Source organism: Lolium perenne, chromosome 2 (assembly GCF_019359855.2).
Source record: "Lolium perenne isolate Kyuss_39 chromosome 2, Kyuss_2.0, whole genome shotgun sequence".
Lineage (NCBI taxonomy): Eukaryota > Viridiplantae > Streptophyta > Magnoliopsida > Poales > Poaceae > Lolium > Lolium perenne.
The window spans coordinates 118,549,000-118,571,883 of NC_067245.2; the positions used below are offsets into that span (position 1 = coordinate 118,549,000).

Here is a 22,884-nt window from a genome sequence, read left to right on the forward strand (position 1 = left end):
AAGTGACTGAGAAGGTTACATGCTTCCCTTTTCATTTTCATGTTTTAAACTTGTTTAAATTATCTTGGTCAAACCTAGGATTTCATGAAGATACAAATGGGTGGGCACAATATTCAAAAAAATCAGAAAAATGAAAAACCAAATCACATTGTCTTCTTATGTCATATCGTAAGCATTCAAGTTGATAAACAAGGTCTAGATATATCCAAACCAGACAAATCATGTATCTACCCCCTGTCGATCTTATGAAGTCTAGCATGAAGGGAAGTCATTTTCGGTTTCAAACATGGAAATTTCAAGAACATCCCAAAAGCTTCCATTTTAGAGTGACTAAGAAGGATACACACTTCCCTTTTCATTTTCATGTTTTAAACTTGTTTAAATCCTTGTCAAACCAAAGATTTGACCAAGATTCAAATGGGGGCCTAAAAATTTAGAAAAAATCAAAAGAGAATGAAAAACCAAAGCACATAGCATTCTTATGTCATATGTATAGTAAGCATTCAAGTTGATAAACCAGGTCTAGACATATATATTCAAACCAGAAAAATCATGTATATATCTACCCCTAAAACCCTAAACTCCGTCTTATGAAGTCAATCATGAAGAGAAGTGGTTTTGGGTTTCAAACATGGAAATTTCAAGAACCTCCTGAAAGCTTCATTTTAGAGTGACTAAGAAGGATCCAGGCTTATCTTTTCATTTCATGTTTTAAACTTGTTTAAATCCTGGTCAAACCTAGGATTTGATGAAGATACAAATGGGTGGGCACAATATTCAAAAAAGTCAGAAAAATGAAAAACCAAATCACATTGTCTTCTTATGTCATATCGTAAGCATTCAAGTTGATAAACAAGGTCTAGATATATCCAAACCAGACAAATCATGTATCTACCCCCTGTCGATCTTATGAAGTCTAGCATGAAGGGAAGTCGTTTTCGGTTTCAAACATGGAAATTTCAAGAACATCCCAAAAGCTTCCATTTTAGAGTGACTAAGAAGGATACAGACTTCCTTTTTTATTTTCATGTTTTAAACTTGTTTAAATCTTGGTCAAACCAAGGATTTGACCAAGATTCAAATGGGCCTAAAAATTTAGAAAAAAATCAAAAGAGAATGAAAAACCAAAGCACATAGCATTCTTATGTCATATGTATAGTAAGCATTCAAGTTGATAAACAAGGTCTAGACATATTCAAACCAGAAAAATCATGTATATATCTACCCCTAAAACCCTAAACTCTGTCTTATGAAGTCAATCATGAAGAGAAGTGGTTTTGGGTTTCAAACATGGAAATTTCAAGAACCTCCCAAAAGATTTATTTTAGAGTGACTAATAAGGATCCATGCTTACCTTTTCATTTTCATAATTTAAACTTGTTTAAATCTTTGTCAAACCTAGGATTTGACCAAGATTCAAATATATGGGCATAAAATTCAAAAAAAATCAGAAAAATGAAAAACAAAAGCATATAGTCTTCTTATGTCATATAGTAAGCATTCAAGTTGATAAATTAACAAGGTTTGGACATATTCAAACCATACAAATCATGTATCTACCCCCTAACCCTAAACTCCGTCGATCTTATGAAGTCTAGCATGAAGAGAGGTCGTTTTGGGTTTCAAACATGGAAATTTCAAGAACATCCCAAAAGCTTCATTTTAGAGTGACTAAGAAGGATCCAGGCTTACTTATTCGTTTTCACGTGTTAAACTTGTCTAAATCTTGGTCAAACCTAGGATTTGACCAAGATTCAAATGCTTGAAAATTAAAAAAATCAGAAAAATGAAAACCAAAGTACATAGTCTTCTTATGTCATATAGTAAGCATATTCAAGTTGATAAACAAGGTTTGAACCTTGATCTGTAGTACTGGGCAAAACCCTAGTTTAACCTATTTAATTATAGATTCGTAGGTTGATTTTTCTACCTTTTTATTATTACTATGCAGCACATGTGTGTTTGCCCGTCGAGTGAAACTCGGAGGAAGAGGGATCACTCGGAAGGAGAGAAGAAGGGAGAGCATTATGGTGTCTCCCCTTTTTCGGGTGATGATGTTGACTTTTGTGCAGGGTTTGTCAGTGAGCAGGAGGTGCGAGCGAGCGAGCGAGAGAGGCCGAGAATGAGAGAGATTTGTTTTTTTTTGTGAGAGGGACAACCGAAGGATCCAGAAGGACCCACAGACTTCCAATACGCATCCTGATGCGTCTTCTCTTGACAAAGAAGATGGCTGGGAGTTTGCGTACCTATTGCACGTGACTTGTGCTCACTGAAGTGTGGGACCTCACGCGTGGGCACCACACGTAAGTGACAGACCTGTTGGTGTAAAAACTCGGTTGATTATTATAGTGCATTAGAACAAAGTTTCCTATGGATTCAAGGGCAGGAAATCCAAGTTAACTCATTTACATGACATTATTTTTCTTATGTCATATAGTAAGCATTAAAGTTGATAAACAATGTCTAGACATATTCAAACCAGACAAATCATGTATCTGTACCCCTAACCCCTAAACTCTGTCTTATGAAGTCAAGCATGTGAAGAGATGTGGTTTTGGGTTTCAAACATGGAAATTTCAAAAACCTCCCAAAAGCTTCATTTTATAGTGCCTAAGAAGGATACATGCTTCCCTTTTCATTTTCATGTTTTAAACTTGTTTTAATTATCTTGGTCAAACCTAGGATTTGACGAAGATACAAATGGGTGGGCACAAAATTCAAAAAAATCAGAAAAATGGAAAACCAAATCACTTTCTTATGTCATATCGTAAGCATTCAAGTTGATAAACAAGGTCTAAATATATCCAAACCAGACAAATCATGTATCTACCCCCTGTCGATCTTATGAAGTCTAGCATGAAGGGAAGTCGTTTTGGGTTTCAAACATGGAAATTTCAAGAACATCCCAAAAGCTTCATTTTAGAGTATAAGAAGGATACAGACTTCCCTTTTCATTTTCATGTTTCAAACTTGTTTAAATCTTGGTCAAACCAAGGATTTGACCAAGATTCAAATGGCCCTAAAAAATTCAGAAAAAAATCAAAAGAATGAAAAACCAAAGCACATAGCATTCTTATGTCATATGTATAGTAAGCATTCATGTTGATAAACAAGGTCTAGACATATATATTCAAACCAGAAAAATCATGTATATATCTACCCCTAAAACCCAAATTAAACTCAGTCAATCATGAAGAGAAGTGGTTTTGGGTTTCAAACATGGAAATTTCAAGAACCTCCCAAAAGCTTCATTTTAGAGTGACTAAGAAGGATCCAGGCTTACTTATTCGTTTTCACGTGTTAAACTTGACCAAGATATGATTCAAATGCGCAGAAAATTAAAAAAATCAGAAAAATGAAAAACCAAAGTACATCATATTCAAACCATACAAATCATGTATCTATACCCCCTAACCCTAAACTTTGTCTTATGAAGTCAAGCATGAAGAGAAGTGGTTTTGGGTTTCAAACATGGAAATTTCAAAAACCTCCCAAAAACTTCATTTTAAAGTGACTGAGAAGGTTACATGCTTCCCTTTTCATTTTCATGTTTTAAACTTGTTTAAATTATCTTGGTCAAACCTAGGATTTCATGAAGATACAAATGGGTGGGCACAATATTCAAAAAAATCAGAAAAATGAAAAACCAAATCACATTGTCTTCTTATGTCATATCGTAAGCATTCAAGTTGATAAACAAGGTCTAGATATATCCAAACCAGACAAATCATGTATCTACCCCCTGTCGATATTATGAAGTCTAGCATGAAGGGAAGTCATTTTCGGTTTCAAGCATGGAAATTTCAAGAACATCCCAAAAGCTTCCATTTTAGAGTGACTAAGAAGGATACAGACTTCCCTTTTCATTTTCATGTTTTAAACATGTTTAAATCCTTGTCAAACCAAAGATTTGACCAAGATTCAAATGGGGGCCTAAAAATTTAGAAAAAAAATCAAAAGAGAATGAAAAACCAAAGCACATAGCATTCCTATGTCATATGTATAGTAAGCATTCAAGTTGATAAACCAGGTCTAGACATATATATTCAAACCAGAAAAATCATGTATATATCTACCCCTAAAACCCTAAACTCTGTCTTATGAAGTCAATCATGAAGAGAAGTGGTTTTGGGTTTCAAACATGGAAATTTCAAGAACCTCCCGAAAGCTTCATTTTAGAGTGACTAAGAAGGATCCAGGCTTATCTTTTCATTTCATGTTTTAAACTTGTTTAAATCCTGGTCAAACCTAGGATTTGATGAAGATACAAATGGGTGGGCACAATATTCAAAAAAATCAGAAAAATGAAAAACCAAATCACATTGTCTTCTTATGTCATATCGTAAGCATTCAAGTTGATAAACAAGGTCTAGATATATCCAAACCAGACAAATCATGTATCTACCCCCTGTCGATCTTATGAAGTCTAGCATGAAGGGAAGTCGTTTTCGGTTTCAAACATGGAAATTTCAAGAACATCCCAAAAGCTTCCATTTTAGAGTGACTAAGAAGGATACAGACTTCCTTTTTTATTTTCATGTTTTAAACTTGTTTAAATCTTGGTCAAACCAAGGATTTGACCAAGATTCAAATGGGCCTAAAAATTTAGAAAAAAATCAAAAGAGAATGAAAAACCAAAGCACATAGCATTCTTATGTCATATGTATAGTAAGCATTCAAGTTGATAAACAAGGTCTAGACATATTCAAACTAGAAAAATCATGTATATATCTACCCCTAAAACCCTAAACTCTGTCTTATGAAGTCAATCATGAAGAGAAGTGGTTTTGGGTTTCAAACATGGAAATTTCAAGAACCTCCCAAAAGATTTATTTTAGAGTGACTAATAAGGATCCATGCTTACCTTTTCATTTTCATAATTTAAACTTGTTTAAATCTTTGTCAAACCTAGGATTTGACCAAGATTCAAATATATGGGCATAAAATTCAAACAAAATCAGAAAAATGAAAAACAAAAGCATATAGTCTTCTTATGTCATATAGTAAGCATTCAAGTTGATAAATTAACAAGGTTTGGACATATTCAAACCATACAAATCATGTATCTACCCCCTAACCCTAAACTCAGTCGATCTTATGAAGTCTAGCATGAAGAGAGGTCGTTTTGGGTTTCAAACATGGAAATTTCAAGAACATCCCAAAAGCTTCATTTTAGAGTGACTAAGAAGGATCCAGGCTTACTTATTCGTTTTCACGTGTTAAACTTGTCTAAATCTTGGTCAAACCTAGGATTTGACCAAGATTCAATTGCGCAGAAAATTAAAAAAATCAGAAAAATGAAAACCAAACCACTACGCAAATCGACTTTAGAGAAAATCGTGGCACCGCTTAACTCATCAAGCATGTCATCTAAACGCGGAATGGGATGGCGGTAACAGACAGTAATGGCATTGATGGGGCAACAATCCATACACATCCGTTGCGTCTCATCCGGTTTAGGCACAAGAATCACGGGAACCGCACAAGGGCTAAGGCTTTCGCGGACGTACCGTTTGGCGAGGAGATCTTGAATTTGGCGTTGGATCTCCTTTGTCTCTTCGGGGTTAGTGCGGTAGGCGGCACAATTTGGAAGCGGAGCGCTGATCATGTGGTGGATCTCCTCTTCCACGTTGATCATGGCGAGGATGGCGCCGGAGGTCTCGTCGGGGTGGATCTTGAGGACCTTGGACTTGGGGTTGGCCGTCACGCCCATGGTGGGCATGGCGATCCGCTTGGTGACGATCTTGTTGAAGGACTTGGTCTTGTGGAGGACGCTCATGTGGGCGAGCATGGCGATGGATTTCTCCGCGCCTAGAGTTGGAGCGAGAGTCTTCATGATGAACTTGTGGGCGATGAGGTCGATGATGGTCTTCATGCCTTGAGGACGAGCTTGAGGACGAAAGGCCACCATGAGAGTAGTAATCTTGTGGCGAGCTTGATGATGATGAAGTAGAGTGGTGTCGACGATGACGACCCAAGTTGGTGATGGCGCGCTCGAGGCTATCCATGCGCCGCTCCATGTTGGCATCATTGGCCGCCATTTGGCCATTCAAGTTGTCCGTAGCTTCACGAAGAAGAGCCAAGTCTTGGTTCACGGCGGAGAAGTTGTGAGCCACCTCATCGTATTGCTCATCGATGCACGTTTCGAAGAGGGGTGAGTTGCTCCTTGAACTCTTGTCGTTGTGTCCATAGGTTGTGTTGAGTAGCCAACCTCTCGGTGTTGCGGAGGATCTCTTCATCCCTTGTGGTATCTCCGTTCCTATCCATGATGGAAAGACAAGAACTATGTTGTGTATGTTAGTGGAAGGAGACTACCTCGCACTCTTACCCAGGTAAGATAGTATTGACGCAATCCACCAAGTCAAAAGTAAGATCAAGTGTATCGGGAACACACGTAAAACCACACGCAAAAGCTAGCAAATATGGTGTTGGGCGAGTGTTGTGGAAAGCCAAAAGACAAATCCAAGATCGAGTATGTTGTTAAAAGTGGGTAAGGTCCAAAAATCCAAATGTCAATGTGAAGATCACTATAAACACGGAAAAAGTTGTGGAACACACACACACGAGATAATCGGGGTTAGTGCAACCAAAAGTGAGCGGAAAAGTGTATGTATAAGTGCTCGTTGTCACACTAACACAAGGAGAGCCAAAGCTTCGGTTGCAAAGGAAGAGACAACAAGATTCACACGCGGCCTCTCTTCTCCTATCTCTCTTTGCTTAAAAGCTTTTTCTCTTTTGTGTATGGTGGCACTTGCACTCGTTTGTATCTTTGGTGGCACTTGGACACTTTGTATGTATGGATGTATGGATGTATGGATGTATGGTGCTACTCGCACTCTTTTTGTGTTTTTGGGGCTTTTTCACGCACTATGTTAGCGTTAGCCTCGCTTTTTCTATCTTGCCACACGAGTGTTTGCTTGGATGCCTTACTCAACACGACACACACACCTCACAATGCGGGGCCACGTGCAATGTGTCGCAACACTAGACAAGCAATGCTTGATGGGATAGATCGCAAAAGGAAGAGGGGTTACAAGGTGAAAGCTGCAAGTTATACCTGCGATGGTGGTGGTGGTGGTGGTGGAGATCGACGGAAGTCGAGCTCGAAGGAGGGCGCGAAGATGTGCCCGGTCTGGGGCCCGGTTGGACCGGATCCTGGACCGGCCTGTCCGGTTGCCGCCCGGTCGACCGGGTTCTGGGCTGGCTCGGCCGGTCGTGGATCCGGTTGACCGGGTTCGCAACCGGGTTTCACGATTTGGAGCTTTCTCTCTCCTGTTCTTCCCCAAACCAAAACCAAAAGAGCAAATCGACGGGAAAACGATGGAATTGGAGGCTCAAAGTTGGGGAAATAGTAGATCAAGCACAACAACACCAGATCCACGGACCAAAACCACTCAAAATGCAACCAAATCACAGATCGGTCAAGAGGCAATTTGGGGCTATTTTTTGGGGATTTTTGGGAAAATTTTCTAGGAACGAAATCGGGTGGGTGGAGGGTCAAATCCGCGGTAACCAAGAGTTTCTGATACCATATGATGAGGTCTAAGACCCCGTGTGTGGCCCGATCTCGCGGATTGACTTCGAAACCAAGGGGAGAGATGGGAGAACGCGAGGAACACGAAGAACACGGCGACACGAGGAACTCCGAGACTCACGCACGCACACCAACCCGATACACCCGATGCTTACCTCCGTGGCTCGATGGACCACGCCAATAGAATCTCCGAGGAAGAGGCACGTGGCAGAATTCCCGGAGAGAGATTGGGGTTGGAGAGGAAGAGCTTGGTGAGGGAGAGAGAGTAACTAGTACTAGAATCTCACTCAACAAGATCAAAGTCAACAACCAAGGTGCCTTGATTACAGAGGGATGATACCCAAGGGAGACTAAGCTCAAAGGTAGGTTTGAGTTCAAAACAAGTCTAAATAGTAAAGGAGGGGTCCAAGCTACTTATATAGGCACACATGGCCAGCAAGGGTGAACAGGTACGCGAATGGATAAGTTAAGGCAGTTTGGTGGGTCATTCCCGTCAGATCCGGTTTGGGTCCGGTCTGACCGGGCCTGTAACCGGGCTGTCCGGTCATGGGTTCGGTCTGACCGGGCCTGTGACCGGGCTGTCCGGTCATGGGTCCGGTCGACCGGGCGCAAACCGGGAAACTGCGAAGTTTCCGGTCCTAGGTCCGGTCATCGTCCGGTACGAGGGAGCTGCGCCGGTTTGCGCCCGGTTGACCGGACCTGTGACCGGGGCGTCCGGTTGTGGGTCCGGTCTGACCGGGTCCTGGACCGGCCAGCGTCCGTCTCTTCCTTGGAGCGCTTCGAGCGACGTCGGCTTCGGCTTCATGATCATCTCCATGTCCAGCTGCTTCTCTCCCTCCCTTGACCTTGGCGTCTCCTCCTCTCCGGGGTTTTGATGCGCCTTGTACCTAATGACACATAGCTCGTCGGCATGAGGTAGCAATCCATCCAAAGGGGTACCAAGATCAAGGGTGGTGAGGAGCGAGTTCACCTCATCATGTAGAGCCTTGACTCGGGCTCGTGTCATCGGTCCACTTGGGGGACTTGTTGGTCTTGGTGTGGAGGTGACCGAAGGCCACCCCGCATCAAACTTGAATGCTCATTATATGACATAAAAAGGCTATGTGCGTATTTTTTATTTTTTGTACCCATTTGAATCTTGGTCAAATCCTAGTTTTGACCAGGATTTAAACAAGTTTAAAACATGAAAATGAAAAGGTAAGCCTGTATCCTTCTTAGTCACTCTAAAAATGAAGCTTTTGGGAGGTTTTTGAAATTTCCATGTTTGAAACCCAAAACCATTTCTCTTCGTGCTTGACTTCATAAGATAAACTTTAGGGTTAGGTGTAGATACATGATTTGACTGGTTTGAATATGTCTAGACCTTGTTTATCAACTTCAATTCTTACTATATGACATAAGAAGACCATGTGCTTTGGTTTTTCATTTTTTGATTTTTTTCTGAATGTTTATGCACATTTGAATCTAAAGGTGAGAGAACACGTTAAAGGTTATTCTAACAAAGGTCATGCTTGGAATCTTACCTATGTATTATTGTACATCACAAATGTGAAATGAAAATATGAGCATCTCTATAAACCATAAACCCTAACCCTAACTATATAGAAAAATATGAACAATCTGGCCATGCTTTTCGATTGCCTTTTTTGATCCACCTTTGGCTGGATTTGAAATTTAGGGAGGGGGTACGTAGGGGACGAGTGTGTTTCTTTGGATGTATCTCTCGTATTTGCTAGTTTTGGGGGGTCACACAAATACATGGTAGCATCATGCCCACCCCCCTCCCTTCACGCGCGGAAAAAGTGTTAGGCGAGTAGTAAAATGGCATGAACAACAAGTTTCAAGTAAAATTTCGAATATAACCAGAATGTACCAATTGATAGATGAGTTAACTTGGCTTCATGGAAAAAATAAGGTCATGTAAATGAGTTAACTTGGCTTTCCTACCCTTGAATCCATAGGAAACTTTGTACTAATACAGTATACTGATCACCCGAGTTATTACACCAACATGTCTATCACTTACGTGTGGTTCCCATGCGTGAGGTCCCACACTTCAGTGAGCACAAGTCATGTGCGGTCGGTAGGCAAACTCCCATCTTCTTTGTCAAGAGAAGACGCATCAAAACTCCCCCTCTCTCTCTCTCCAGTTATCCACCTCCACTGGCTGCCGGTTTTGGCATTGCGTTTCTAGCTCAGCTCGGAGGCCATGGTGTGCACGCACTGTAGCCATGGCGATTTGGTCGCGCTAAGTGGTTCGTCCCCGGCTGCGACGAGGATCAATCTGGGCGGTGGCTGTTAAGGACCCGATCGCATTTCTTGCTTTTAGCGTGGGGTCTTCCATGTAAAAGTTAGGGATTTAGATGAAATTTCCTGTTTATTCTGTGTCTTGTTGTAAACTGTGCTCTTGTGCGTATTGGAAGTATGAGTTCTTCAGGATCCTTCGGTTGTCCCTCTCTCTCAAAAAAAAGAAAAAACGTCTCTCTCATTATCGGCCTCGCTCGCTCGCTCGCTCGCACCTCCTGCGCACTGACAAACCCTGAAAAAGGTCAGACACCATAAATAAGAGGGCCCCCCTCACTTCTCACCTGATCTCTATCCTCCGTGTGATCCCTCTTCCTCTGAGTTTCACTGGATGGGCAAACACATGTGCTGCCTACAAATATTCGACCCCTTTGCATGGATAATCATGTCGACCATTTTTACCTGGTTTTGAAATAAATAAATGAAAATGAAAAAACCTCAAAAATGAAACCCTTCCGCATTGAGTGCTTATAGGTGTACTAGTTGACACGGAAAAATAAGAAAACCTATGATAGGGTAGTAAAAAACAAAATGTCTTCACAAAATGGACTATCGTGTATGAAGATTCATGGGTTTCAAGCCAACAAATGACGTAGTTATGGCCATATTTGTGGCATAGTTTGTTATAATGTGCCCAAATTGGGAGTGCCGGTGCATCTTGCCATTCCCAACAATGTTGCTGACTAGACTTTTCAACTTTTCGGTATATAAAAACTCAATTTTCATTTTCTAGATGTCAAAATAGGTTTATTTTGTGAATGGGGTACATAAGATACAGCTCAAAATGGCGCCTCTACATTTTTAAGATAAATTAGGCCACATATTAGTGAAAATTCCCAACTCTTTACGTTTTTAGTACTTTCTAGCTAGTTTCACACATTTAAATGACTTTATGATGATTTATTGAAAGTAATTCCAATTTGAAATATAGGTGTGTTATAACTTCATCCTATAAATCCCCAAAAATCATTTTTAGATACATATTACTTACTATATGTATAGACCTTGTTTATCTACTTGAATATGCTTACTATATATATATATGACGTAAGAAGACTATGTGCTTTGGTTTTTTTTAATTTTTATTTTTCCTGAATTTTTATGCCCATTTGAATCTTGGTCAGATCCTATGTTTGACCAATATTTAAACAAGCTTAAAACATGAAAATGAAAAGGTAAGCTTGGATCCTTCTTAGTCCCTCTAAAATTAAGCTTTTGGAAAGTTTTTGAAATTTCCATGTCTGAAACCCAAAACCACTTCTCTTCATGCTTGACTTCATAATTAAGACAGAGTTAAGCGTTAGGGGGTAGATACATGCTTTTTATGTTATGAATATGTCTAGACCGGCCATGTTCATCAAGTTGAATGATGCTTACTATATATGACATTAGAAGGCTATGTGCTTTGGTTTTTCATTTTTTTTTTGATTTTTTTGAATTTTTATGCCCATTTGAGTCTTGGTCAAATTCTAGGTTTGACCAAGATTTAAACAAGTTTAAAACATGAAAATGAAAAGGTAAGCCTCGATCCTTCTTAGTCACTCTAAAATGAAGATTTGCGGGGGGTTCTTGAAATTTCCATGTTTGAAACCCAAAACCATTTCTCTTCATGCTTGACTTCATAAGACATAGTTAAGGCCGGGTTAGGGGGTAGATACATGCTTTTATGTTTTGAATATGTCTAGACCTTGTTCATCAACTTGAATGCTTACTATATATATGACATAAGAAGCTAGGCTATGTGCTTTTTTTCATTTTTTGATTTTTTTTTTGAATTTTTATGCCCATTTGAATCTTGGTCAAATCCAAGGTTTGACCAAGATTTAAACAAGCTTAAAACATGAAAATGAAAGGTAAGCCTGGATCCCTCTTAGTCACTCTAAAATGAAGCTTTGGGGGGGTCTAGAAATTTCCATATTTGAAACCCAAAACCATTTATCTTCATGCTTGACTTCATATATAAGACAGATCTAGATTAGGGTTAGGGGGTAGATACATGATTTGTCGGGTTTGAATATGTCTAGACATGCTTGTTTATCAACTTGAATGCTTACTATATGATATAAGAAGACTATATGTGTCTATTGGTTTCTTATTTTTAAATTTTGTCTAAATGTTTATGCCCATTTGAATTAATCTTGGTCAAATCCTATGTTTGACCAAGATTTAAACAAGTTAATTTAAAACATGAAAAGGAAAAGGTAAGCCTGGAACCTTCTTAGTCACTCTAAGATGAAGTTTTTGGGAGGTTTTTGAAATTTCCATGTTTGAAACCCAAAACCACTTCGATCTCTTCATGTTTGACTACATAAGACAGAGTTTAGGGTTAGGGCTAGGGTAAATACATGATTTTTCTAGTTTTAATATGTCTAGACCATGTTTATCAACTTGAATGCTCATTATATGACATAAAAAGGCTATGTGCTTTGGTTTTTGATTTTTTTGAAATTTTATGCCCATTTGGATCTTGGTCAAATCCTAGGTTCGACCAAGATTTAAACAAGTTTAAAACATGAAAATGAAAAGGTAAGCCTGGATCCTTCTTAGTCACTCTAAAATGAAGCTTTTGGGAGGTTTTTGAAATTTCCATGTTTGAAACCCAAATCCACTTCTCTTCATGCTTGACTTCAGAAGACAAAGTATAGGGTTATGCATGGGTAGATACATGCTTTTTTCGGGTTTGAATATGTATAGACCTTGTTTATCAACTTGAATGCTTACTATATGACATAAGAATACTATGTGCTTTGTTTTTCATTTTTCTATTTTTTTAATTGTTAAACCCATTTGAATCTTGGTCAAATCCTAGGTTTGACCAAGATTGAAACAAGTTTAAAACATCAAAATGGAAAGGTAAGCATGAATCATTCTTAATTATTCACTCTAAAATGAAGCTTTTGGGAGGTACTTGAATTTTTATTTTTGAAACCCAAAACCACTTCTCTTCATGTTTGACTTCATAAGACAGAGTTTATGGTTAAGGGTAGATAGATGATTTTTCTAGTTTGAATATGTCTAGACCTTGTTTATCAACTTGAATGCTTACTATATGACATAAGAATACTATGTGCTTTGCTTTTTCATTTTTCTAATTTTTTTAATTGTTAAACCCATTTGAATCTTGGTCAAATCCTAGGTTTGACCAAGATTGAAACAAGTTTAAAACATCGAAATGGAAAGTTAAGCATGAATCATTCTTAATTATTCACTCTAAAATGAAGCTTTTGGGAGGTACTTGAAATTTTATGTTTGAAACCCAAAACCACTTCTCTTTATGTTTGACTTCATAAGACAGAGTTTATGGTTAAGTGTAGATAGATGATTTTTCTTGTTTGAATATGTCTAGACCTTGTTTATCAACTTGAATGCTTACTATAAGACAAAGTTTAGGGTTAGGGGTAGATACATTTTTTTGGTTTGAATATGTCGTCTAGACCTTGTTTATCAACTAATGCTTACTATATTACGTACATAAGAAGGCTATGTTATTTGGTTTTTCATTTTTTTCTGTTTTTTTCTATATTTTTATGCCCATTTGAATCTTGGTCAAATCCTAGGTTTGACCAAGATTTAAACAAGTTTAAAACATGAAAATGAAAAGGTAAGCCTGGATCCTGCTTAAGTAGTGTCACTGTAAAATGAAGCTTTTGGGAGGTTTGTGAAATTTTCATGTTTGAAACCCAAAACCACTTAAGATAGAGTTTATGGTTAGGTGTAGATACATGATTTTTCTTGTTTGAATATGTCTAGACCTTATTTATCAACTTGAATGCTTACTATCTTTACTATTAAACCGGAATAGGTGGTGTCCGTACGTAATAAAACCTTTTGGTACGTCAAAAAAAACCGTGCCTATACAATCCCACGAGCGCCCCAGCAGGAAAAACAAAGAAAAACCGGACCGCCAACCAGCGAACCAAAGGTCTCACGATCCGATACCGCGAGCGCTACATCTTGTGCTATTAGCAAGGTGGAATCGATCAGGCTATGTGGGCCACCAAAATCTAAATTGGAAGGCCCATAATACATAGCTGACCGTGTCCAACATAAAAAAACTTACCGTCTCCTGATCGAACACAACTGACCAAGTTCGACCAGGAGCACATCGTTCTTCAGGCATCTTGTGCTATTAGCAAGGTGGAATCGATCAGGCTATGTGGGCCACCAAAATCTAAATTGGAAGGCCCATAATACATAGCTGACCGTGTCCAACATAAAAAAACTTACCGTCTCCTGATCGAACACAACTGACCAAGTTCGACCAGGAGCACATCGTTCTTCCGGTCCTCCTATATAAACATACAGAATAAGCAACACACACCACCACAAGTTCTGACTACTCAACACGATTTCCCCCTGTGTGCTCAAAATTGATTTCACCCTCCTTCCTCGAAATTGCTGTTCGCCGGAAGTCCAACTGTCAAACCACCCATCCTCCACGCTTGCTCTGTTCACCGGAAGTCCAACTGTCAAACCACCCATCCTCCACGCTTGCTACCAATTTGCCAGGCATCTGTCAAAAGGTAACAATACTGTGACATATGTTCAACCATATATATGAAATCTACTGTCACATATGTTCGTTCATCAATTCCCGTAGCCTGTAGCCTGTAGCCTGTAGTTGGTATTGGTGCCCCTGATCCCTGTAGCCTGTAGGACTAATTTGAAGATGAAATAAACCAGAAAAATTCATACCTTCAAGGAGCAAACTACTTTGCTCAATCGAGACATCTGTCATTTGAATATCAGACTATGCCAATGTAATATGTAGAAAACCAAAAAAAACCTGCAAAGAATTCATATTTGGGGGGTTATGCCCTCTCCACCGTGCACCAAATAGCAAGTAGATGAGATGTACTACTTTTCAAGTTTCGATATAGGTTGAATATGAACTGAGATGAAATTCGAATAGGATATAGGTTGAATATGAACTGAGATGAAAATTCCAATAGTGTACTGATCAGAACTTAAACCATGACAAGCATTACAGAATGCCAAGAAAAGTTTAGGAGTGTGCTTACTTAGGTTTACCCTGTCAAGTTCTATCATCCTGGATAGCAACTGCCATAGATTTATTGCAACAAGAGATAGTACATGCTCTAATTAGCTTCACAAAATACTTAGTACAAATCTCATGCAGCAAGCCATTTTTGCTGCAATCTAAAATCATGGATGCAAAGGAACAAAGACGGAAAAAAGATAGAGAGCGGCATGCACGTATGACAGATGAAGAAAAGCAGGAAAAACTGAAAAAACGCCGTGAAGCCTATCAGCAAAACAAAAAAAATAAAGAGGCCAACAAGTGCAACATGACAAGCAAAGAATCAATTGCGATAGTCAACCCGGCATATATCGCAACACAGCAGGAAGGTGGTACATCTACCTTAAATGTGAGACAAAGAAATCATGTGACACCGGGAGAACGACAAACATTGCTACATCGTCGAAGCGAAGAGTTCTCGGCAAAGCAGAGGAAAACTAAATCAGTATCATCACAACAAGACACCGCGGTGATAAATAGCCACAGCGCTAGCATAGAACCCTTACAACAACCACAAGTTATGATTAACGGTAATATTTCAAATTTCATACAATACATATACATTCAAAAAACATGTGTCTATTTATAAAACTAACAAACTTTCATGGAAAGGCATATACTACCCATTGTGTCCACCCAGCAAAGACAAAGATGCCGCAGCAAAACCATTCAGCAGTGATGATGAACATGCCGAAGCTATCGATCTCATAATAACCATGATGAAAAGGAGCAACGGTGACATACAAACTCCAAAGCAGCCAGAAGTCATGATTAAAGGTAATTCTCTATTTTTTTACAATACCCGTACATTTTCAAAAACATATATATAGTATGAACAACTAACCATCAAACAATTAAAAATATTTCAGAGTTTATAAATCAAGCAAGACGTGATAATGATAGAGCTCGGCGAAATAGTTTGACAGATGATAAAAGGAAGGAGATTAATGCACGTAGAAGAGCACTCGAGCAAAACAAGTCGGTCGATGAGAGGAACATACATAAAAGGGCTAGCAGGCAAAATAAATCCAAAGAAGAACAGCAGGAGTTGAATGCAAGACGGCGCATATCTAGGCAAAACAAAACTGAAGAGGAGAGGGTAGCATTGCTAGCTCAGCGCAGAGCAACTGCTGAAGCTAGAAGGAACACCCCATGCGCTGAATCAATCGCTATGCCGTGCCCAACTGCAGCAACTTTGCCTACAATAAACATGCATGCGAGCACATACAAATTACCCGCCAGAGAGGAAAATAATTCAGCTCCCGCTTCCCCTTCAACAAGCATGCCGGCGTATACCATTGGGACCGAGGGTAACATACACATCTTTACTACATTTTTTATTTACATCTTGGCACATTAAAGCGCCATAGTTACCGAATCCATAATGTTGTAGGAGACATGGAGAGCTTCCTAAGCAGTATCATGGACGAGGATGCCATCTCTGTTGACCTCATGGACGAGCAGTGCTATACCCGTGAAGGTATTTATGCCAACCTTTCTATCAGCTCTCTACATATACGAGTTAAGATGAACATACTGATATGAAATTCTATGCATATGTAGGTTACGACGCTGATGACATGGACATTGATACACCGACACACTCATCCGGCGCGGAATCTATCGATCCTTTTGACTTTGTGTACTCGAACCTCCCAAACAGCACACACATTCTAAAGCAAGAACCGAACTGCGAACACTGCCATGCTAAGAAGTTTGAGCGTGAGACCGATGGTTTTTGTTGTCGAAACGGAACTATAAAGCTGGCTGAACCAGAGCCTATCCCGGAGCTAATGAGGTTATGGTCTAGCGCAGATGCAGACTCTCGACATTTTCGGGAGAGCATACGATTCTTCAACGGCCACTTCTCATTCACAACTCTTGGCGTCAGCCTAGACAACGACTGCACAAACATGAGGTCCGGGGTGTACACATTCCGAGCTCAAGGCAAGATGTACCACAACATGCATTCATTCGGGCCGAACTCTCGCCCGGAACATCTACAACTCTACTTCTACGACGATGATCCAAGTCTGGTACATCGCAAGGAAGCCACCAAAGACCTGGACCAAGAGGTCGTGCGGAAGGTAGTGGACATACTAAAAGGAAACCCCTACTCTGAGAAGTTCAGGAGTTTGGGCGCCCACAAGGACAACCTCCAGGACTACCATATAGAACTGAATACCGACAAGAAGCTAGACCAACGGAGATACAATTTACCGGTGTCATCCGAGGTGGCTGCGATCTGGGTCGAGGGAAGCGACCTGGCAAATAGGTTCAAGCGCAGCATTACCCTATACGGAAATAACAATGAGAGGCATAGTATACATGCCACCCAAGGATGCTATGACCCGCTCTCGTACCCCCTCTTCTTCCCCAAGGGGGAGCTCGGTTGGCATCCAAATCTCCCTAAACGTGATACGCCTTGGCACGTTGCGCAACTATCAAGAGAGAACCGCGGGGACGAAGGTTCGGTTGTTCAAGATAGTTCTGCAATTTTTTCTATCCTTTTTGTACTTCACCTAACCTTCTTTTAATTGTCATTCACGCAGATGGAGGTGCCAATATATGCGTCTCCGTAAGGGACTACTACTGTTACCGACTACAGACGCGTCCGGCTATATTCAACCCCATACTACATGGAGGGCGTCTCTTCCAACAGTTTGCGGTCGACATGTACATAAAGATTGAGGGTTGTAGGTTGAGTTGGTTCAGGGAGCACCAGCCAGAGATACGTGCCGATCTATATAAAGGCATTGTGGATAGCATCACGGCTGGAGAGACTCGCGCAAGCGCTATTGGGACAAGGATTGTTCTCCCGTGGAAGTTCCAAGGGTGCTTCCGAGACATGAAGCGCAGACATATGGACGCCATGGCGTTGGTGCAAACGTACGGCAAGCCTGACATCTTCCTGACGATGACCTGTAACCCAAATTGGCAGGAGATACAAGATGCACTGCTTCCAGGACAAACCCCACAAGACCGACCAGACATTGTGGTCCGAGTGTTTAGGTCCAAGCTGGAGATGATGAAAGAGATGTTGACCAAGAAGCATATCCTAGGCGTTGTGAAGGCCTACGTCTATGTGGTCGAGTTCCAGAAGAGGGGCCTCCCACACGCTCATTTTCTGTTGATCATGGATTCAAACTATAAGCTCATTGTGCCAGAGCAGTACGACCGCGTCATATCCGCCGAGCTCCCGGACAAGAATAAGTACCCGGAGCTATACGCCATAGTCGTGAAGCATATGATGCACGGCCCATGTGGTGTCCTCAAGCCAAACAACGTGTGCATGCAAGATGGGTCGTGCAAGTGTAGGTACCCGCGGGCGTTCAACGAGACCACCGTACAAGGGAAAGACTCATACCCCATTTATCGGAGACGGAAGGACGGCCGTTGTGCGAAGGTCCGAGGCCAGATGCTAGACAATAGATGGGTTGTGCCTTACAACCCATACCTCTTGCGGATGTTTGACTGCCACATCAACGTGGAGGTGTGCTCCAGCATAAAGGCCGTCAAGTACCTATATAAGTACGTATATAAGGGCCACGATCAAACTTCATTCAATATCGAGAAGCCCGATGCTGATGGTAACATAGACGAGATCAAGAGATTCGTTGATGCAAGGTGGGTTACTCCACCAGAGGCCATGTGGAGGATATTCGGCTTCAAGCTATGTGAAAACCACCCGTCGGTCCTACCGTTGCCGCTTCATCTCGAAAATATGCAAATGGTCACATTCAAAGCGGGAGATAACCTAAACAACGTCGCCGCCCGAGAGAACCCATCCATGCTGACGGAGTATTTCGTGGCTAACGAGAAGCACGCGTGGGCTCGGGATATACTTTACAAAGATTTTCCGAGAAGTTTCACATGGCAAACAACAAAGTACTGGAAGAAAAGGGACAAGGGCCAACAAGTAGGTCGAATCGTATCAGCCCATCCTGCCGAGGGGGAAAGATACTTCCTAAGGGTGCTTCTAAATCACGTACCAGGCTCAAGGTCCTTCGAAGATCTCAAAACAGTGAACGGTGTGATATGTGATAGCTTTCGTGAAGCCGCTGAGAGGAGGGGTCTCATCGAGGCTGACAACACGCTCGACGAGTGCCTTACCGAGTCAGAGCAGTTCGCCATGCCAGCCTCACTTAGGAGGCTGTTCGCAACAATCTTGGTATTCTGCGAGCCTGGAGATGTGCGTGGCCTTTGGGATAGGCACCTTGAGGCGATGTCTGACGACTACCGGCGTAAACATACATGCCCAAAAGCAGTGGAGCAGAAGGTGTTGCTTGATATCAGGGGCATGCTGCAGTCCATGGGCAAAGACATAAAATCGTTCCCTCTACCAGACATCGACGAGACCTATGACAACACAGATGGAGAGGCCAGGGAGGTCATCGAGGAAACCAATATCCAAGTAGACAAGGAAGACGCTTCTCTAGCGACCTCACTAAACCACGAGCAGAAGCTTGCCTACGACGAAATACTAGCGGCAGTTGATGGCGGAAATGGGGGCGTATTCTTCGTGGATGGCCCAGGAGGCACAGGGAAGACCTACATTTACAGGGCATTGCTCGCTAGGGTTCGAGGAGAGAGAAAGATCGCGTTGGCCACAGCGACGTCAGGAGTTGCCGCTTCAATCATGCCAGGAGGCAGGACAGCCCACTCGAGGTTCAAGATCCCACTAAACCTTGAAGAAGGAAAATCATGCAGCTTCACTAAGCAGAGTGGGACAGCCAAGCTCCTGAGAATGGCTTCACTCATTCTATGGGACGAGGCAACCATGACAAAACGGCAGGCAATTGAGGCGTTAGACGTAAGCATGCGAGACATCATGGAATGCCCATACCGACCTTTTGGGGGCAAGACTGTCGTGTTCGGTGGGGACTTCAGGCAGGTGCTTCCGGTAGTGAGGAAAGGGTCACGAGGTCAGATAATAGACGCAAGTCTACGGAGCTCGAAACTCTGGAAGGGCATGCGCCAGCTAAAGCTCGTCAAGAACATGAGGGCGCAAAACGACCGATGGTTCGCGGATCACCTCCTGAGGGTGGGTAACGGCACTGAGGAAACCGATGAGGATGGAAACATCCGGCTTCCCGAAGATATATGTGTGTCGTCTACAGGCAATGACGCGGCTGATATAAAGAATTTGATCGACCACATGTTTCCTGCCCTAGACCACAACATGGAAAATCCGCATTACATGACTTCTCGAGCGATTCTCTCCACAAGGAACGACAGTGTCGATGGAATAAACATGCACATGATTGAGCGTTTTCATGGCGAGGAGACGATCTACTATAGCTTTGATAGCGCGGAGGACGATCCACACGGCTACTACCCTCAAGATTTCCTGAATGACCTAACTCCTAATGGGCTTCCCCCGCACGCGCTTAAACTGAAGATAAATTGCCCAGTTATATTGTTGAGGAATATCGACCCAGCTAACGGGCTATGTAACGGCACGAGGCTTGTGGTTCGTGGATTCCAGAGTAACGCCATCGACGCAGAGATCGTCGTGGGACAGCACGCAGGGGAGAGGGTGTTTCTTCCTCGGATACCTCTATGCCCATCCGACGACGACATGTTCCCATTTAGATTCAAGAGGAAGCAGTTCCCGATCAGGCTCAGTTTTGCCATGACGGTCAACAAGGCGCAAGGGCAGACCATCCCGACTGTGGGCGTGTACCTACCAGAGCCGGTATTCTCTCATGGCCAGCTGTATGTCGCGTTGTCCAGAGCCACCGCTAAAAGTAACATCAAGATCCTCGCCATCAAGGACAATGGAAAGGACAAGACAAATAATTCAAAGAAAAGAAAAAGAACCGAGTCCTTAGTGACGACCACATTGAACATAGTCTACAAGGAAGTTCTTAGCACTTGAACCCGCTAGACCAGATTCGAGCAGATTTAAAGTTATAATGGTTGTAAAAGTATTTGATATATGAGCATTTTAAAGTGTTTCTAAATACTATAATATTTGTGTTGTCATGCCACAGCTCCTTATCCCGCAACATTTTTGTTCTTAGTGTTAATTTACTTATGTTAAAAATGTCTCAGAAAATTATGTATCTAAAGAAGAAATATGATAAGTCAAAACAGGGAAAAATAGCAGATATAAAACACGACCCGGACGTTCGGAACCTGGCTACGCGCGAGGATCAAATCGTGAGCATCAATGTTCGATTGGAGATTCGCACTTAATATAGCAGCTAATCAATACGTTTTCTTTAACTTTTCTATACCAGTTAGATACTAGAGGAAATACGGCAAGTGTTAAGGCAAATGTCAGAGTAGTTAATGCTAGGAAACAAAATTTGACAAAATAGTACAGTGTCCTTTTATTCTACATAGGAGTTGCTGAACTGATTCTCAGCTTTGCACAGGAAGAAAAAGGTAGATCAAAATATCAGGCTGGATTACTCAAAGGGATTACTTGCAAAACAGTAGCATAATTAGCACATTACACATGCATGTAAACAAGTGATTATGATCTGACATTATTTCTTGAGACGGAAGCATACACAAAAGTTAAGAAAATGCCCAACAGACTAATTATAACTCTGAATATCAAACTGAGACCAACTGAAAATATGAAAGAACTAAATAAAAATGTTGCTAATCTACAGATTAATAAATACGCGCTGTTTCCTCACAATGGGATATATTGATTTTTCAGAGTTCATAAGGCACTTGCTAAGCTGCTGCTAGCTAATCAGATGCAAGCAGTATGCCATAAATCCAAGTATGAGAACGCAAATATCATGAGAAAGAAAAGGGATTGTAGGGGACGCGCGCATACAGACATATCTGACTGAGAGGAGAAACAGACTATCCATATACCTAGTCGCCCGGCATTCCTGCTGCCGGCGGTCCTCGATTCCAATCCATGGCGTTCCTGTGGCCGCGCCCGGCGTTCCCGCGGCCGCCCCCGGCATTCGCGCCGCCGGAGTCCACGACGACGACGCTGAAGTGCTGATCCGTGTCGACCACGCTGTGCATCATGATTCGGGGAGAGGACCTCGAGCCAGTCACGCGACCGGTCGCCAGTCGTTCCCACGGCCGCGACAGGCGTTCCAGCCGCCGACGCCCACGACGACGACGTTGAAGCGCAGATCCGTCTCAACCCCGCGCAGGAGATGGAGGCAGAGGTCAATTCGTCCAGAATCTGCAAGAATCGACCTGGTCCGGCCGGCGATGGTCATTCTGACCGAAATCGGCCAGAATCGATGGATTCTGGGCCCGGAGGCGGTCAACCCGGGATCGGGCGGCACGGGCGCAGCAGGGGCGGTGGAGCGTCGATGCGGGCGGCGCGGCCACGACACGGGCTTGGGCGGTGCGGCACCGCACGGCCGCGGCCGAAATCGAGCTCGAGCGGCGAAGTGCGGGCTCGAGCGGCACGGAATGGGCGCTGCCGAAATCGAGCTCGAGCGGCACGGCACGGGCGCGGCCGAAATCGAGCTCGAGTCCCAAACGTTGAGGAGGAAGAGGTGAGGAAGGAGAGTTGGGGTCCGGCGCCATGGTGAGTTGCTTGGTGTGGGGAGGGAGAGTCTTCAGCTCAGCGGGGAGGACAGCTTTGTGAGACACAACTTGCAGTCGATCGAGTTAATGTAAAGGTAGCATGTTGTCAATACGTTACAGATACAGAATATATACGGATGGAAATACGTATACTGTTAGACACGCGTTGCTCTTTGATTGGACGCTTTTCATCCTCGGGTAGTCCCGGGTTCCGTTCGGTGTTTTCGATATAAAACATACCTTGTTTTCATTAAGCACATGTTCTACCCCCAAATCAAAACCATGTTCTTGGTACCAAAAGGGTAAGCAAATGTTGTTCAAGACTGCCTAAGTTGTGTCAGACACTCAGATTTTAGAACTTCAGATGCAACGGTTGAATTTAGTTTCAGCCCTTTAACCTTAGTTGAAAACATGTCCATTAGAGTGTCCTGGACAACAAATAAAAGTGTTTTGTTCAATCATATGGATAACATGCATGGAGACTAAA

General features: G+C 42.2%; 1 protein-coding gene and 1 long non-coding RNA gene across 2 annotated transcripts; one reads left to right on the forward strand and one right to left on the reverse strand.

Moving 5' to 3' along the window:
• Window positions 1–13,751: 13,751 nt before the first annotated feature.
• On the reverse strand, window positions 13,752–22,476 carry LOC139836048 (uncharacterized). The gene is made up of 2 exons (XR_011751872.1): window positions 21,720–22,476; window positions 13,752–14,624 (listed from the first exon to the last, which is right to left on the reverse strand). It is a non-coding gene; the product is annotated as an uncharacterized lncRNA (long non-coding RNA).
• On the forward strand, window positions 16,278–20,760 carry LOC127328816 (uncharacterized). The gene is made up of 3 exons (XM_071825058.1): window positions 16,278–16,359; window positions 16,407–17,348; window positions 17,432–20,760. Exons 1-3 carry the CDS (start codon window positions 16,278–16,280, stop codon window positions 20,758–20,760), a joined length of 4,353 nt encoding a protein of 1,450 aa, XP_071681159.1.
• Window positions 22,477–22,884: the final 408 nt, after the last annotated feature.

Coding starts and splice junctions, on each gene's coding strand:
- LOC127328816 (XM_071825058.1), top strand. CDS start 16,278: ATGGAGAGCTTCCTAAGCAGTATCATGGACGAGGATGCCATCTCTGTT. Junction 16,360..16,406: donor GCAGTGCTATACCCGTGAAG/GTATTTATGCCA, acceptor ATACGAGTTAAG/ATGAACATACTGATATGAAA. Junction 17,349..17,431: donor AGAGAACCGCGGGGACGAAG/GTTCGGTTGTTC, acceptor TCATTCACGCAG/ATGGAGGTGCCAATATATGC.